This window comes from Pseudomassariella vexata (genome assembly GCF_002105095.1).
Source record: "Pseudomassariella vexata strain CBS 129021 chromosome Unknown BCR38scaffold_14, whole genome shotgun sequence".
Classification (NCBI taxonomy): domain Eukaryota; kingdom Fungi; phylum Ascomycota; class Sordariomycetes; order Amphisphaeriales; family Pseudomassariaceae; genus Pseudomassariella; species Pseudomassariella vexata.
This window is the reverse complement of record NW_024467969.1, coordinates 666,492-684,856: the sequence shown is the minus strand read 5'-3', so window position 1 is coordinate 684,856 and position 18,365 is coordinate 666,492. Positions and strand designations below refer to the sequence as shown.

General features: G+C 50.4%; 5 protein-coding genes across 5 annotated transcripts; 3 read left to right on the top strand and 2 right to left on the bottom strand.

The window, feature by feature from the left end:
• Positions 1-2,424: 2,424 nt before the first annotated feature.
• Positions 2,425-5,278, top strand: BCR38DRAFT_412939 (uncharacterized protein; the record flags this gene model as incomplete). Its single annotated transcript, XM_040858763.1, has 2 exons — positions 2,425-2,841; positions 2,933-5,278. 2 exons carry the CDS (start codon positions 2,425-2,427, stop codon positions 5,276-5,278), a joined length of 2,763 nt encoding a protein of 920 aa, XP_040711930.1.
• A 753-nt stretch (positions 5,279-6,031) lies between these two features.
• On the bottom strand, positions 6,032-7,198 carry BCR38DRAFT_460541 (uncharacterized protein; the record flags this gene model as incomplete). Its single annotated transcript, XM_040862426.1, has 2 exons — positions 6,032-6,426; positions 6,508-7,198. 2 exons carry the CDS (start codon positions 7,196-7,198, stop codon positions 6,032-6,034), a joined length of 1,086 nt encoding a protein of 361 aa, XP_040711929.1.
• A 269-nt stretch (positions 7,199-7,467) lies between these two features.
• Positions 7,468-10,832, top strand: BCR38DRAFT_376433 (uncharacterized protein). Its single transcript, XM_040857348.1, has 4 exons — positions 7,468-7,736; positions 7,792-9,273; positions 9,320-10,088; positions 10,143-10,832. The coding sequence occupies exons 1-4, from the start codon at positions 7,681-7,683 to the stop codon at positions 10,677-10,679; spliced, it is 2,844 nt and encodes a 947-aa protein (XP_040711928.1). The 5' UTR covers positions 7,468-7,680; the 3' UTR covers positions 10,680-10,832.
• A 2,547-nt stretch (positions 10,833-13,379) lies between these two features.
• On the bottom strand, positions 13,380-13,793 carry BCR38DRAFT_351932 (uncharacterized protein; the record flags this gene model as incomplete). The annotated part of the gene is made up of 1 exon (XM_040856677.1): positions 13,380-13,793. One exon carries the CDS (start codon positions 13,791-13,793, stop codon positions 13,380-13,382), a length of 414 nt encoding a protein of 137 aa, XP_040711927.1.
• Positions 13,794-15,036: 1,243 nt separating this feature from the next.
• On the top strand, positions 15,037-15,657 carry BCR38DRAFT_412935 (uncharacterized protein; the record flags this gene model as incomplete). Its single annotated transcript, XM_040858762.1, has 3 exons — positions 15,037-15,217; positions 15,341-15,609; positions 15,652-15,657. The coding sequence occupies 3 exons, from the start codon at positions 15,037-15,039 to the stop codon at positions 15,655-15,657; spliced, it is 456 nt and encodes a 151-aa protein (XP_040711926.1).
• Positions 15,658-18,365: the final 2,708 nt, after the last annotated feature.

Here is an 18,365-nt window from a genome sequence, read left to right as displayed (position 1 = left end):
AATGAAGTCGTGATATCACGCCAATGATGTTCAACTCGACCAACAAACGATAAGCTCGAGCCCAAAGTCTTGGGAGAGCGGTCAAAATAATTCATGACTCGGTACTTGTAATTGACTTTGACAGTCGACACCGACAGGACGGCTCTTTCAAGTTTTATCCAAATTCTGAAAAAGTATAATAGGACAACATCGCGTAAGACAGCACCGGCCGGTGAAGTCGAGTTTGCTTGGCTCGCAAAGGTGCTCGTCTGAACTGCTCTTGTAACAACTATTCGCAATGTCCTCACCAGCAATATCAACAAAACACCCAACTTGACACTTGACCACGCGATGAAGTCTAGATTTTTTTTTGGAGTTATTGGAGTTATTGGAGTTATTGGAGTTGTTGGAGTTGTTGGAGTTGACCGCGTGGCGCCTTGTCGTGACTGATCTCAGTTGCTCCAAACGAAACACGGCGAGTTTCAAGTTGCAAATGGTGTCCGCCCCCGGTCAAAATTATGGTCCACCTGGAGGCTCCATCGCCTCTTCCGACAGCTTGACTTGGGCTTCTATGATTGGCTTTGCACACAACAGAGCTGTTGCGATGCCCAATCAATTTGAGGTTCTACCAAACCCTGTTGTCTGCCGTTGATTTGCCAGGGCGTGAGTGAGATAGATGACGGACGATTTCTTGAGTCTATCCCCCGCGTCTCTCATGGTCTGGGTGGTTTGGCGAGGTGATGGAAGGAAGGAGGCTCTACTAAAAATACAAACCTATCGGCCGCTCATCAGCTATCATTACGAGCCGTGGACTGACTGCCCCTGGAAATCTTATGTTAAACCGCCCAGCTCCTTCACCCCAAATCCCAAGACCGTAATTGAGATTCTCACTCCGATACCAGCCTCGATACGGCGTTACGGAGACGGGCTGGCTTAATGTGCGATACAAGAACCTAACGTGAGACCCTCTTCTCAGACCCGAGCAATTGGTCGTCATTGCTGCGATGGAGGCCAGCGGTAGCTGCTCGAGAGATCTCTCCACAAGGGCAGACAAGGGGTGCCCTGGTGCATTGAAGATGATGCAACAGGAAACACGATGGGCATTGTTTATCATCCCGTCTCATTTTGTTTGCAGCTTGTGCACAGTGCTGGACCGAAGTTCTTTGCTGTTTCTATGCCTTATAGGCTCATTTCACCAAGGGCGACAAGTCGGTATACACATGTCGTAATATCGACCAGCACGATCATCCATTGGTATGCCGCTTCCGGTAGACAGGCCCTATCGTAATCCCTGACGGCGATACAATGCGAAGGTCAATTGACTGGCTGAATGGTACAAGGATTCTTGTGTCGCGACACCGATGCAGACCGATATGCAGAAGCGCTCTGGTCCGCTTTGCCGAAGTTTCAACACAGACAGGGGTTAGCAGCCAACCAGCGTTGTCACTGTTCAATTATGCTCTGGGATAATGGAGCACTTGCAGCCTGGAAGACCCTTGAAATGCGGCCTCCCCCCCTCCCCCCCCCGAAAACCCCTAACAAACATTCCCAATTGTGAGCGAGGCAACTGGTGGGGGGCGGACTTTGCTCCTGCTTACCTGCCTGAAGCTGCCCCCAAACGGGAAAGAGAGCAGGAGCAAGACCCACAGTTACTGTTGCTGCTTACCCGCCTCGGCGCCAAACAGCAACAAGCAGCGAGCATGCCGCGTAAAGGCACGTTCTTGCTCACCTATTTTGCACCCGCTCTCTCAATCGGAGGAGGCCACCCAAGTCTTCTAATCAACCCATGCAACCATTTTTCGTCCTGATTTCTACGAGTTGCATTGCAATTTGCCAGGTTTGACTCTGTTCAGGGATCTTCCCTTCTTTCTCCCACCGCTACACTTGACAAAGTTGTTTCACAAGTTGAGAAGGCTGTGAGTTCTCTGAAAGAATTCGACGAAATCCCCCAACCCAACTGGCAACTGCCCACTGCATACCATACAATACTGTGCCGCTTTCGGTTGACGCGGCCAACGCCAATTTGAAACCACCAAGGACCCTACAGCGATCCCCAACTCTAATATCGCGCCCAAACCCGCCAAGCTGACTGGAACCATCGTGCCATCGTTCGTTTTCTTATTTTCTCGTTGCAGTAACCCTACCTATCTATCGCTATCGCACGATCTACTTTTATAGTGCCACCAAACCACGACTATCAGGCAAACAGCAAACTCCCGTATTTGCGCTTGGTCCCCCAACAATTGCAGAAGGCATCCCAACTCTGAACTCTAACAAGACGAAGACCAAAACTGGCCAACCCGCCCTGCCACCAAAACCCCCAAGAGTGCCGCTACGAAGAATTGAGATCTTTGAAGGACTTCCCCGCCTCGACGCCTCAACCGAACTGTCTCATGTCGCCTTGACAAACAACACGCGCCCTTTTAATTGTAGACTTGGAACACTATGGCCATGTTAGCCAAGTCAACATTCCCGGCCTCGCTGGCCTCGTCGGGCTCGACATTAGTCTCCAATACCCCAGCAGCAAATATGCAACCCACGAGAAGGCAACCGATCGCGCCCTCCGCCGGGCAAGCTTTCGGAAGCCCAACCGAGTCGGAATTTTCAGACGACGTCGACGGCCCAGACGCAGTTAAGAACTGGAGCGAGGACCGCGTCTGTGACTACTTACGAAGCGTCAAGTGCGGCGAGTACGAAAAGCTATTTCGCAAGAACCACATCAACGGCGAAAATTTACTGGAAATGGACAAGGAGGTACTCAAAGAGATGGGCATCGACAAGGTCGGTGACCGCGTACGCCTGTTTCTCGGCATCAAGAAGCTTAGGACAAAGGCATACGCTAACCAGAAGAAGCGAAATAGGGTGAGTCGTTTTCAAGTCCCATGTGGGTGACGTGAAGCAGCAGTACGAAACTTGAGGGAAATTGGCTTCTAAATATCTGTTGCGACTCTAGGATTCGCTTGGTGGGCTCGACATTCAGTATACGCCGTCAACAGGCTCACCCAGGCCACCACACTCGGGCAGCCGAGCCATGCCGACACCACCGCAAAACAAGAGATACTCCCGACAAATCGATATGGCAAGTTATGGTATGAGCTCGGCCATGGACATCGGCAAGTCCTCCCGGCCGAGCTCCCCCCTCCCGAGTGCCGACTTACGAGCCATCCGGCAACGATACCCAAACCAGCTCTACATGAGTAATGCCACCCCCAACTCCTCCGCTGGTAGACTTCCTGGATCCTCTCCGGAGCAGTCGCAGTCTGGCCGTCTGGTAATGACCCATACGCGGAACCAATCGAGTATGGATGGATCACTGATGGCTGCGTTACCACAGGGTCAAGATGTCATCCGTGTCATCTCGACAGGTGGTGTCACCAAAGTCGTCAAAATCGCCGGATGTAGTACTTGCGAGGAGGTCACGAGGGTCACATTACGGAAGTTCGCCTTACGGGAGGACCACGACCGCAACTACTGTTTCTGGGTTCTAGCCGGTGTCGACCCCGACCCCCAGCAATGCCGACGCCTGGGCGACACGGAACTCTGGCGAATCATCAAGGATCAAAAACGACCCGAACGGAACCGCCTTATTCTGAGGAGAGTGCCGTCCGGAGAACCAGGGGAATCCGAGCTGCAAAGAGCCGCTGCCATCGCTATGGAAGAGGCGCAGCAGAATCACGCAAGAGCCCTTGAAAATGTTCAGGACAAGCGAAGCCAGATGAAGGTACAGAAACTCATGGGTGAGAGCTGGGACGGTGATTTACAGCAACCATTATCGCCCATTTCTTATCAGGACCGTGAGAGGAACTTGATTAATGCCGCAAAGGATCTTGAGCGACCAGCTTCCAACGAAATGAGGCAATCACCAACACAATCGCCCAGAGCGAGAAAGGGGCTTTTGAGGCCGTTCGGCGGATTACGGCCTCCTAGCGAGCTCATCACATCTGACCTTACCTCATATTTCCCGGATCATCCGCGGGAAGATATCGATCGAACGGCACGGCTATCCATGCGCAGATCGACACGTCTGAGCAAGGTGAACAGCCGGTTGAGTGTAGCGAGTAACCTGAGTTTTGCATCGAGCATCCAAGATGCGCCCCCCATTCCGACCATCGCCGATAACTGGTTGAGCGCAGGCGGCCACCCAGGCAAGCTCCGACCCAGGGACCCGAGTCGGCTCCAGCACCAATATAGAGACTCCGTTGCGTCAACAATCCTGGACGGTATCCAAGAAGAATCGCCTATTGAACCCAATCGCAAATCGTACGTCTCGTTCGCGGACAGTTCATCCGATGGCGCCGGCATTAGCGTCACCGACCCTGATGGAACTACGCGACTGAGCTACTTTGACGAGAGCAGTACGCAGGGTTCTGGGTCGATGAAAGAGATTACCCAGGCCTTGGAGGAAGATGGGGAAGATGCAGATGAGGAGCTTCAGAGTTTCTTGGCGGGAGAGTCGTGGGATGACAATAAGTGGATGAAGGGTGCCCTAATTGGTCAAGGTTCCTTTGGTTCCGTGTACCTCGCACTGCACGCTGTCACCGGAGAGCTTCTTGCTGTCAAGCAGGTTGAGGCGCCTTCACCCAATTCTAACAGCCAGAACGACCACCGCAAGAAGAGCATGATTGAAGCACTCAAGCGGGAGATCAGCTTGCTGCGTGACTTGCGCCACGCAAACATTGTGCAATACCTCGGCTGCAGTTCATCGACGGAATATCTCAATATTTTCCTTGAGTATGTGCCGGGTGGCTCGGTCCAAACCATGCTCAACTCCTATGGTGCTCTCCCGGAGCCCCTGGTCCGCAGCTTCGTGCGCCAAATTCTCAACGGTCTGTCCTACTTGCACAACCGGGATATCATTCATCGTGATATCAAGGGTGCCAACATCCTGGTGGACAACAAGGGCACCATCAAGATCTCTGATTTCGGTATTAGCAAAAAGCTCGAGGCGACCAACATCCTGTCCGGCGCGAATAACAACAAGAACCGCCCGTCTCTACAAGGGTCCGTCTTCTGGATGGCGCCCGAGGTCGTGAAACAGACATCCTATACCCGCAAGGCGGATATTTGGTCTCTTGGTTGCCTGGTCGTCGAAATGATGACCGGTTCGCACCCGTTCCCCGACTGTTCTCAATTGCAAGCCATCTTCAAGATCGGTGGTGGCAAGGCGTCGCCTACCATCCCGGACAACGCTTCGCCCGAGGCCATTGAGTTCCTGAAACAGACGTTTGAGATTGACCACAATTTGCGGCCTAGCGCGGACGATTTGATGTTGAGCGCCTTCTTGACCCCAATCACGTAGGACGTGAAGGGGGTCAAGAAGTTTGAGAGCAAATATGCGAGTGTTGGCTCGATTGGCCGGTAACAATCCGACACTCGTATCGACAACCCACAATCTTGCTCTGTGCTGACGATCGAGGTCGGGAAGTCCTGAACATGAGTCAGGTCACCGACGATGGCCCAACGGGCTGGTTGACTGTCACTCAGTGCTGGTGATTTGCTGGCTTTTGGACGGTGTGAACAAATGGAGAAGATACCCATGAAGTGGGATGACGACAAGAGGAGGAGGAAATGCATAATGTGACATGGCATGGTATGGCATGACGCGTGGGTGAGACGGGGATTCAACCCCCCCACTGGTGGACGTCTTCGATTCTTCTATTTCTTTGTTCCATCAATTCCCCCCTTTTTACATTACAACTTACGAGCGTTTTGGGGGTGTTGGCATGGTGTGGCGAGACGAGGATGACGGATGGCACATGGTTTACGAAATCTGCTTCGCAATATTCGCGATGGTGTATAATACCAAGGAACGGAACGAGACTCACGAACGAAACTAAAATACCTACCCTGTGGTGGTATAGCAGAATTCTTTGCTAAGCTGGCTAAGCTGAAAAACTCTTGCTCATTACACAAATATATACACAAATCACAACTGTGTAACCTGTCTTCTCGTGACACTGCAATCGAGATCTGCCTAGTTCACCATCATATTGACATCACTCGCGCGTCCTACTTGACACATGCAATCTAGTATTATGCGAACCATCAAGGGTTACGCAGAGTTACTCACCGCACTCCCCTTAACACACAACCCCCCCCTACTATCCTCCACCCAAACATCCCACTTCTTATGTCCATCCGCCATGTCCTCACCATTCCCATTCTGTCGGACACACACCGTCAATGGCTCCTCCGCGTACAGTGGGGCCAGGTTGCGATAATCGATCTTCTTAACCCTTTCATCCTTGCCGAGCTGCGACCGCAGGACGGAGACCATAAAGGTCAGGGATAAAGGCCCGTGGAAGAGCAGATTCCGATGGCCTTCGACTTCGCGGCAGTACGTCGGATTCAAATGGATTTGGTGCGCGTTGAAGGTTAGGGCGCTGTAGTGGAAGAGGAGGGTTGAGGTCGGGAGGAGGGTGTGGTTGAAGGTTGGTTTGTGGGGGGCTGTGCGGCTGTTAGCAAAGGCATACCTATAGAATGTACAGGCAGTTGTAAATGCAGAAGAGAGAAAGGGAAGTAGCATACCTTTGACCACCCTCCCATCCCTAACTCCCTCCCTCGCAACCTCTCTCGCCTCCTCCGCGCTTCGGCGCCTCAAGAACACCAAACTCCTCCGCTCTGTAATCGCCTCCTCGCCCGCAACAAAGCCGTCGTCCTCCCCATACCGCCTCCACACATCAACAAAGATCTTCTCTTCCCCCGGTCGTCCCTTAACCGTCACATCGCCCAAGCTCTCCCTGCACACCACCTGCTGCCGATTGACCAGAAGTGGCTTGTTGAACGATATCGACCCGCTCGCCCACATCCGCCGATCGAACGGCGCCCCGGGGCTATGGAACGGGTCCGTGCCGTCGGGTGTCAGGCCCGAGGCCGGGAGTTGGGGCGGGAAGTAGACGAGGTGGTGGGCTTCGGGGAGGGGTTGTGGCGGGGTGGCTTTGGAGGGAGACAGGCCGGAGCTTAATGCGGAAGAGGGGTTGAATATGGGTGGGTGGCAAGATGGTGGAAGGAAGTCGGACAGCGAGATGTTGAGGAGGTGTGTGGGCGTCGGAGATAGGATGTCGTAGGTTAGCTTTTCGGGGCGGGAGAGCATCGAGGTGCGGAGGGTTTCGAAGTCAAGGGCATTGGAGCTGTATTGACGGCAGGGGAGATAGGCTTTGTAGCATTGGGGTGAGGCAGCGACCTGCACCAGGCGCTGGAGCCTGCGAGGAGGTATCATGATGGTGATTGCATCGTGGTGAGGTTAGAACTCGAATAGTTCATCCGGTTTCTTGCAAACGCAAGGCGGGGGATGCGAAATGTACCCTGGGAACGACTTTGATTTGCATTACTGGACCTCGGGATGATGGGTTTCTTGCATTATCGATAAAAGCTTCGATATGAGCTAGTCTTTATTTGGAATTATACGCATCGATCATTTCGCGTCACGGACTAGACCCATTAACGCGGTTAGGCCCGGCGCGTCGCACCTCACCTATTAGGCTAGACATTGGAAAGTCGCGACCTTCTGCCTGGACAAGGTTCCACTTGAAATCCCATATACATTGTATGCAAGGCAGCCGCGGCGCAGTTGATCAGACAGCTCAACAGACTTGAACTTCTTCTCGAGTCCAACTTCCTCAACTCCTCACTGTGGCTTCTCATCGTTGCCTTGCCCTCGTCGCCACGAGTACAGCCCGCAGACTGCTCACCACCGTCACCATGGCACCCAAGCAGGCCACGTTGGGGTATGTAAAGTCTTCGCAGACCACCTTAGGGTGGGTCATCCAAAAATTCGATACTTCATCGTTTCGACTCTAATAATGCTTGCAGCAAGTTCTTCGGCAAGCCGAATGGTGCGAAGGCCGCCCCTCAGCAATCCAAGTTGTCGTTCGCAACGAAAGCCGCCAAGAAGCCCAAGGATGAGCCAGAGGAAGACACATCTGCCAATAAAAAGGATGAAAAGGACTCTCCGAAGCCAAAGAGGGAAGCTGTCAACGATGGAAAGGAGAATGCAGAGCCCGCTGAGACCAAGAAGCGCTCTCGCACAGGCCTGTCCCCGAAAGCCAAGCCAACGAAAGAAATTGTTGACGACGCAAAGGAGAATACAGAGCTCGTAGATACCAAGCCAACGAAAGAAATTGTCGACGATGCAGAGGAGAATGCAAAGCCCGTAGAGACCAAGAAGCGTTCCCGCACGGGTGTGTCCTCAAAAGCCAAGCCAAAGCCGACACCTGTGAAAGCTGAACCTATTGATATTGATGAAGATGAAGAAGAGGCCCCCGTATCGAAACGAGCTCGAAGAGTTCGCCGGACAATTGAAGAGGACGAAGATGATGACGAGGTCATGGCAGACGCCGAGCCGATCCAACCTAGCAAAGAGGTGAGCGCCAGCAAGAAGGCGGCACCGAAGAATACATCGACTGTTTCCAGCGCAAAGACCAAGAAGGAGCCCAAAACAAAGAAAGTCGAGAAAAAAGTTAAAGAAGAAACCGCATCGGAGTCTGCGTCGGAAGTCGAGGACGTAGAAGACGAAGAAGACGAGAAACCTGAAGTCGCAGCAAAGGTTCGACAAAAGGTCCAGACCAAACTCAAGGCCAAGGCGGAAGACCCCTATCCAGACTGGGAACAGGGCGCAGAAGTGCCGTATGCTGCTCTCTGCACGACTTTCTCGCTTATTGAGATGACTTCAAAGCGATTGGAAATCACCGAGCACTGTTCTCTCTTCCTACGCCAAATCCTGCGTCTTACTCCCGATGACCTCCTCCCTACAATTCTCCTCATGATCAACAAGCTTGCACCGGACTATGCCGGCATTGAACTAGGCATTGGCGAGTCTCTCATAATGAAGGCTATTGGGGAGACGACCGGCCGCAGTTTGCAAGTCATCAAGGGAGACCAGAAGGAGATTGGCGATCTGGGCCTCGTCGCCGTGAAGAGCAGATCCAAGCAAGGTACCATGTTCAAGCCGAAGGCTCTCACTGTCAGGGGAGTACACAAGGGTTTGATGGACATTGCTACCGTGAGTGGTAATGGCGCACAAGGACGAAAGGTCGATGGCATTAAGAAGCTTCTCGCCTCGGCTGACGTCCATTCTGCTGGCAAGGCGGACATTAATAAAGATAAGGGCGGACCGAGCGAAGCCAAGTTCATTGTACGTTTCCTCGAGGGCAAACTCCGGCTAGGTCTTGCAGAGAAGACGGTTCTGGTGTCGATAGCTCAGGCCATGATCATTCACGAGATAGAGAAGAAGGGCCAAGTCCCTGATACGACAGACATGGAGAAGGCTGAATCTATGTTGAAGACGGTCTACAGGTAAGTTCCTTGTTCGCTCGTGAACTACCAGTCTAATACTCGACAGTGAACTTCCCAGCTGGGATGCCATCGTTCCTGCTATGCTCAAGAACGGCATCATGAAGCTGAACGAGAGCTGCAAACTCCAGCCTGGCGTACCACTTAAGCCCATGCTTGCCAAGCCCACCAAGGCTATTACAGAGGTCCTAGACCGGTTTGAGAACCAGGCTTTCACCTGCGAGTACAAGTACGACGGTGAGAGAGCGCAAATCCACTATGTGGCCAAGGACCACGCCAATAAGTACATCGATGGTGTACCCGATGCGGCCAAGGAGGCAGCGAAGGGCGTTGCATCAATCTTCTCGAGAAACTCTGAAGATCTATCCAAGAAATATCCTGATATTCTTTCCAAACTACACACTTGGGTCAAAGACGACACGAAGAGTTTCGTCCTTGATTGCGAGACGGTGGCCTGGGATGTGGAAGAGAAGAAGGTGCTGCCCTTCCAACAGCTCATGACGAGGAAGAAGAAGGATGTTAAGATTGAAGACGTCAAGGTCAAGGTCTGCGTCTTTGCCTTCGATCTGCTCTTCTTCAACGGCGAGGCTATCGTGAAGAAGTCGCTGCGAGAGCGTCGCGAGTTGCTGCACAAGGCGTTCACTCCTGTTGAGGGTGAGTTCACCTTCGCTACGCATATGGACGGCCAAGAGCTCGAGGAGATCCAGGTTTTCCTCGATGAAAGTGTCAAGGCATCCTGCGAAGGTCTCATGGTCAAGATGTTGGATGGGTCTGAGAGTGGATATGAGCCCAGCAAACGAAGTCGCAATTGGCTCAAAGTAAGCAGTCCCCATCGCCAATATCAGCTCACGATTGCTAATGAGTGAATGCAGATCAAGAAGGACTATCTTTCTGGAGTCGGCGATTCCCTTGATCTTGTGGTTCTCGGTGCCTACTATGGCAAGGGCAAGCGTACTTCGGTCTACGGTGCCTTCGTGCTGGCATGCTATAATTCCAATACCGAGACCTATGAGACCGTCTGCAACATTGGCACAGGCTTTTCGGAGCAAGTACTTGAAGAACTTCACACGGTGCTCTCTGAGACTGTTATTGACCGCCCCAAGCCTTTCTACTCCCATTCAGCAGGCGGGCAGCACCAGCCAGACGTATGGTTCGAGCCTCGTTACGTCTGGGAGGTCAAGACGGCCGATTTAACTCTGAGCCCCCGTTACAAGGCCGGCTGCCAGGAGGGTGTGGATCCTAGTGGCCAGAAAGGTATCAGTTTGAGATTCCCCCGATTCATCAAGATCAGAGATGACAAGAAGCCTGATGAGGCAACCAGCAGCCGACAGGTGGCGGAGATGTACCGCAAGCAGGAGAGCGTGGCCAAGAATAAGGGGCCAAGCGTTGATGATGATTTCGAGTACTAGGACGGACATAGGACTGCGCAGAACGGTTGAAGGGCGTCGGGATGCGTATAAGAGTGGATGTGGGCTTACGTCTGCTGGCTGCTATAGCGTATGGCTGTAATTACTTAATATATAAACATGCACATAGGCGGCGGCTGTAACAATGAAACATCCAAAAATAACTTTCGATTTCGCACCATTCCAAGTGCTGACCAGTAAAACAAGCCATGTGTAGTCATGAATAAGTGGGCGTCAAACCAACACCTCGTTCTAGCACCGGAAATAGATGTCGAAGTAAGTAAGTGTTTGCTTGCATTAGCGCCCTAGTGGTTATCATGTCACGATCCTGGCAGATGACCTGGATGATTATGCAGCCTACATTCCTCCACCAACTAAATCCTGTTTTAGTGCTTCTAATAACGGCGTTTCCAATGGATATTTATTTCTGGTTGGCGTTGGCTGCTTTGGCGCACGATACCTTTGTTGTAAGTCTGTGGCCACGACGGTCGAGTACGTAATCTCCTTGAAGTTCTGGAAATAGCACAGGTCAGACGAGGGCTTGCTAATCTGTTACAATTGATAATTTATAATCTTTCAAGTTAAAATTCCAAATCTCATGGATATGAGTGTGGCTTGTTGAGTGCTCAGCGGTAGTTGTATTTGTATCCACGGGTGATCCTGGAATGTCTCAAGTATAATATTAATGTATATGATATTGGTTATCTGCAATATAAAGCCAACGAAGCCTTGCATTGTGTCACCATCTATTTTTGAGCTCCAAATCTTCAAGCACGCACCGCAGTGGCCAAGATGCTGCTACAATGCGACGGACGAAAAGAAGCGAGTGCACATGGCAGGCCATGGAGACCGAACGCCCGTAGCATATCGCAACATGTTGGGGGTAGCGTTGGCTTTGAACAGTGCACATACTAACCATTCTGAAGATATTTTTTCAGTGTCTGAACTATCCAGAAATGAACAAAAGCCACTTGTTGGCAGTACTATCAACACGGTTTGCTTTGGCTCTAACTTGCATGGGTCTTTGATGCCACGGAGGCGGCGCGTTGCATATTCCTTAAACTTGTTTCTGGAGTCCCGATGAATACCATGACATGGCACCCCTACCATGCAACGAGAAACCCCCATGTATGCAACCAGAAGTGTGTAATATTTTCGCCCTGATTCGGGGTGGCAAAAGGCATGCGCAGGTCGAAATCCTTGACCGTCCAACAACGAGTGTGCCAAACGCCCGTTTCATATACAGTTAATCGGTAACAGCCTCAATTAATTTAGATAATTGTTGGTAGTTGGTTCGTCTTGTCCCTGGCCCAACTCGGTCATGAGGCTACTCTTTCAACAACCAAAATGTTCAAATGAGATGTTTTTGTCGAAATCACGGACTTCCTTTTGCCTGCTGATGTATGTTGTTAGTGTGTAAACGTGATTTATTCACCCGAAAACAGCCCAAAGAAAGAAGAAAGGGGTTTATAGCATATATCATTAGGTCTAGGACTTGTATATAGACTATTTTGTGTAGCTAGTCTTCTGAGAGAGTTGCCTATCTCTACATCTCTTTTTCTTTAAGAAAGAGTTTAAGAAAGAGAGAAGTTAGAGCCAAAGTGATACGTGACCCCATGGGGGGTTACCCTATAGCGATAGATAAGATAGATAAGATAAGATAAGAGCTATAAAAGAGCTCTGCCAGGCCAGAATAGCTGACCTGGCCATCCTTTCCCAATACAACAATTCACACCCCATATTGTAGTGGGGCCAGGCCGGACATCAGGGGAATAGGTGACGGGGGCTAGGGAGGACTCCCCTGTCTTCCTTACTTCAAAAAGGGACACTTCACTGCCTTCATGAGCCATAGGCTTCTTTAAGGCAGTATAATAAACGAGATTAAAAACGTGAACCACAAATGGTATTACTAATACCTCACGCACCATTTTTCTCATCCTGACACCATTTTGATTGCGAAGAACGACGTCTTTTAGGAATATATGAGATGAGTTAATCACTCTGCCTTTTCCTTTAGTCGGGGGCCTAGTTGTTCCTTTCCGTCCTTATGGGGCTTTGTTCCTGCGGGGTTCCGTCATGGCCTATTGTAGGGCCTGTCGGGTTGGTTTTGGCCAGGTTAGAACCAACGGTTCGTAACAGGGGAGTTATACACTAGCAAAACGCTAGGATTGAATGGCCACCTATCAAGAAATTCACTAGAAAAATAGTGAATTTCACAGCTACGTGAAGTATCGCAGTAATATTCGCTAAATATCTACCATACTCAACAGTTGGTGCAAGTAGATTCCTCGGACAGGGGGGTTGTATGCTGATTCGAGAACGGACGCATAGTTTACAGCATTCATTGAAGTGTTTCTTACGAATTCTATTACACAGACCTGGTGATATAGCTATTGCTAGCCTATATCACTTCAAGAATTAAGCCTTGGGGGACGCAATGTGGGCCAGCGAAACCAGCCCACCCAGCCAGGAGTTACAGTGCGTAATTACGAGGTTACATCAACAAACACAAATTTGAGTCGACTTTCACAAGGAAGAAGATTATTTTGGTTGCGCAATCAGATTGTGATGATTATGTATGTACATAAGCGACATCTATGTATTTTTGGTGTCCTTCAAGACCATCTCCAACCATCACCCCCCCGGGTTAACTTTTGCGAGAAGAAGTGAAATCAGCGACTCCAGTTGGCGCGGGCAATGTGCTTAAGAGGTAAGGACGAAAGCAGCGGCACCGGTGTAGACCTGCTGGGTGCTAGCACCAGTCTGCTGGAACTCGAGCTCCGAGGCGGCGATGGTGTGGCTGCCGGTGGAGGAGGAGCTGGGGGTGGCCTGCTGCGAGGCCGTGAGGACGAGGCTGCCGTCGTCGTTCTTGGTGACGGTCCAGGTGCGCGAAGACTCCTTGCAGGTACCATCGGTGACGGCGGGAAGGGAGCCGTCGCTGGTAACCTGGGCGCTGCAGGACACGCCGGTGGTCTCACCAGTGCTGGTGGAGGCGAGGTTGAATTCGTAGCTGCATTGGGCCGAGTGGGCGATGCAGGCAGCAGTGAAGTCGGACACCTTGAAGATGGCGGTGGCCGAGGCGGCGGCGGCGAAGAGGGCGACGGCGGAGAACTTCATTTTGATGGTTTGGGGTGAGGAGTTTGTTTTGGTGGTGGGTGAAGGTTGTTAAATGGTAATGAAGTTACTGGTCTGGAGTTTGTGATGTGCTGAGGATAGAAGTTTGTCTGAATGCGATCAGCAAGCAGGACCTTTATACTCCTCGAGGTTCTCAACTGTTGGACCTGTTGGCCCGTATTCATGCTGGCCAAACGTCGATCGTGTCGAGCATCATGTGAAGTGAGGTTGGGATCGGCCCATCCGGCTCCGCAATGGAAATGCCGTTAGTGCCGGGATCGGCCCCTGGATTGCCGCTTCAAGAGGGGCGCATAGTCAATTTGACATCGTCCGATGCGTCGGGAAGGATGAAAATAGATTGCCCCTGACGTTTCGATAGTTTGATACGAGCTTCCCAGATACGGGGGCGTGACTGGCTGCAGTTAAGCTTACGATTCAGCTTCTATGACGTCGAAAAAGAATGGGGCCCCGCAAAATACGAGGAAACCAGGTGCCAGCAGACGCTGGTAAATGCTACTATGCGAGCGGTCAAGAGACCGCTATTTGCAGAATGGCGCTTGGCGTCTCGAGCATAACGTAACAGTTATGAAATTGGGAACATACCAGCTCATCAGCTCGTCAGGCGAGCGTTGTCATGGCCTTAGCATGCCACGTATTGACAACGGCACCACCTTCCTCATCGTAAAACCGTTGATTTCGCTCTGTAAAACACAAGCATGCAGAATTCACCCTGATCCTGGACCGCTGTTAGGGAGAAGAACCCACCTTGTCTGTGCAACGCAGGATAATTGAGGCAAAAGCAACGTCTCTTGAGCATTCTGGTTTTGAGGTTCTTAATAGCTCTTGATTTCATTATAGTCAAAACAGTAATTTTATTGAGCCGGGCCAACACGAACTTGGTTATTCAGGACTCGAGGAGCCCGAAGGACGCTGATAATGGTGATGGGAGGACACAGATGAGTATCATGGACTCATAAATTGACGAAACTGTCTCCGGAAGCCTCGCTGTTTTTCCGGGCCCGTTACCTCAAGTGTTCTTACTCTGTATCTGTGAATCTCTTGAGCTATATATGCCTCAAATGTTAACTGGATTGCCACAACGGCGCATGTTGCTCATGGCTGGTACCATGTCAAAACTGCCATTGCTTTATTTAGCCCTGACTCTTCAGGTGACAACTGGATGCCTATTTCCAATGGGGAATATACGACTCATTGCATTGCTCGTGTTGTCCCATGATTGATTATGATGGGCAAAACAGACAACGGCTTCTTCCGTGCCCCAGTCGGCAGCTCAACAACATCTAACCCAGCCAACGGCAAGCCCTTCGAACCAGTCTTTCCCATGCCTTCAACCAATAACACTCACTCCATCTTTCAGCAGGAGGAGACACTGCGTGCAGCTACCTTTGCGGTCAGAAGTCCTCAAGGTACTCCGAAACTAGGTGGCTCAACATCTACCAAGGGGAGTGCCAATCCGACCCGCCTCAACATTATCGACGTGTGCTGAGAGCTGCGGCTTGGGCACATTGATTGGATTTACTGTTATCTAGATTGTAAACAAAATGACTCCGCCGAGTTTTTGCAGGGAATCGACTACGATGATTGCCACGACTACGCCTCTTCTTTTGACGCTGAATTTACTCCGTTTGCGGCGATGGCTTCTAGTGTCGATTTGATACTGGCGGTGTTGCAGCTGGGAATGGAGAACGAGCGGTTGGGGAATAACGGTGCTTTCAACGGGGCTACCGCTGTTTTTTCTGTTATGCTAACTAATCAAGCTGCTTGTGGTGGTGGTGGGAGCGGTCAAGGTAGCCGTAGTGTATGTATTTGTGACAAACTTGGTACTTACTTTGAAGAGCAGATGTAGGGAGTAGTGTGAAAGAAGACAAAGTGTCTTCTGACTGGTTTTGGGACTCATGGACGATGACCGATGAAACTATTTGCATGGATCTCAGGCATAGATACAGGATGATGCGTCAGTCAGAAAATGAGGTGAGTCGGTTACTCGTGCCCTCGTAAGTGGTTAAGTGGTCTGATTACGTTCAGAGGTATGAGTTATAGGTGCTGACTTAAGGTTCGGACCCACACATTTTGAGAGTATCTCTCGAAGATACATGCCAGTCTCCTTACATGAGTCTCCTAGTGTGAGGCTTTTCACTCATCGTGCTCCTTTACTGCCGCGAAGTCTCGGACTCGTTCCCCACTCGTACAGATGTAGTAAAAGAGTAGACCTTAGGGAGAAAGATATGTACTAATGTGGCTCGTAACATTGCTCATCTTAGGTCTCCAAGGTATCACCAGATAACAAACATATGCTAATGGAGGGACGGTGCTTCTGCGTTATTCTCTTTGGTTGTGCCGCCCTCTGCTTGGCATGTGGATTTCCACGACTCGCAAAACTTCAGAGGCAGTGTTGTGCTTATTCCAGGATCATGCGACAGCCTGCTTAGAAATGCAAGTCCTGGTTTAGTCTGAATATATGGCTGCTGCGTTTCATGCAAGATTTTGGAATCGGCCAATGCTGGACTAGGGCGATATACCAACTCATATGCAACTGTCACTGGAATGGAAAAATAAAACGACACGAATTTGGCAGTAACCATTCGCCGGGTTTCCTGAAAAATCCTAAACATGCTCAAGATTTCGCAGTCTCATCAGCATCTAGTTGACCGCCTTATCTTTTAAATCTCATTCCAGCGTCCTTCTGTTGTTATTGACCTTATTCCGAATGGAGCTGGAATGGAGCTGGTATGGAACGGTTTGAGGATAAGAAATTTGAGCAGAGATGGACTTGGGATGATCATCATGGGATAGAAAGCAAGCTAGGAGACATGGCAGAGGCGTTTTGAATAGCTTTAGGTTTAAGGTAGTGAAGAGTCTTCTCGACAAAACAAGGGACATCCGTGCGATTAACGGAGTAACGTACCCCACAAGCAAGTTGGCCACTTTTTCTTGGCACCGTATGAATAACTTCAATAACTTAACTAAACTAAAAAATAATAATTCAAACTAATCGGAATCCTCTTCCTCGTACGTATCTTTATCATTCTCACAAGTACGAGCATTATGTCCGGGCTCTCCGCAGATCCTACAGCGCCGTCGGCGTGGTTCGGCCGGTCTCGTACGACGACGACTTACACGTATATCATCCTGTAGCTGCTGTTCAATATCCCGTTGAGACTGTAAGTCCTGAGCGTCTCGTAAACTAAGAGGTCCTCCATCTTGTAGCTGTCGATTTTGAGTCCTTCGACGATAATATCGACATGAACTAATGTGACGGGCTCACTGCGAAACTATACAGCTCAACATGGCCAAATACTGTTAATTATCTAACTGAGGAGGAAAGTAAAATATGCGAGTTGTCCCGGGAACACGGACTATGTTTTGTGTGCCCTCGATGGTTCCTTTGGTGGATCCGGACGCACGGTCCTTGCAGCTCCGGATCCCATATCAGGCACAGCCTGTCACAACTAATATTAGAAGCGACTGATGTTTCTCTTAGATTTTCAACTGAGATATTCGGCCATAAACGGCCAGGGAAAGGAGGCGAAAGTATAGAATCCTTAAGCACACGCACCTGAGCGTTTCTACGTGCCTTTTATATATATATATATAACTGTTGAGACTATTTTGATTGGATGAGTGGCCCAACTGGAAGGTCCGCACTAACAAGGCCACAACGGGCACATCTCATTCCTTCGCATAAAAGTTCACTCCTATCATGAGATAAGTCAATTCACTGACATTACACCTCAGCAAATGAATTTCTTACAAATTTAGCACCTATTCCTGCAGCAAATTCCCTGTTGGTGCGCGTCTCTTGAGGGTTATAGTGCTTGGTATGTTGCCTCGGATTCCGGTTGCAGTACAATTGTTGACTCGGACAATTCCAGGCACGAGATGGCTTCGACAACATACAATTAGGACTTGATGCTATACAATAAAAGCGGCAAGACATATCAGGTAACCTCAACTTAGTGTTCACTGTTGGTGCTACTTTCAATGAAGTCTTGTGGTGGATTAGAAGCTTCTGATACTGAGCACTGATGTCTCTTACATGCCTTAATCTGTCAACGAGTAAGTCTTCTCGACTTGAAGGTAAGTAAATACTATGTAGAGTGCAGGAAGGAGGACTGGGTGCTCTGGAAGGACCAGGGTCTGGTTTAGGGTGGTTGATGTAGCGCTAAGTGTTTGGCCCCACGCCGGGATCTAGTGAACCCCTGTCAGAGCCATTTCAGCTGTACGTCATTTCGCAACGTCGCGTGTTTACGCCGGGTGTCTTTCATTGAAGTCATTTCTGTTTTGAAGCTCAATTGGGGCTGGTAACACCTACGCAACGGCCACCATCGCTATACGCTAGTTCACGAATCTTCTTAGTGAGACTGCGACCACATGATCTAGCGCATCTGTGACTGGTAGCCCATGCTGACGACCTGAAACGCGCTGTTTCGCATCGCGCATCGTGCGTGTCGCTTTGATTAGACATCACAGGCTGCTGCCAACTCGCCCAACCATCCAGACATGGGCCATTTCAAGCCCCGAGCAGCATGGGGCAAGCCCCAAAATAGGTCCGGA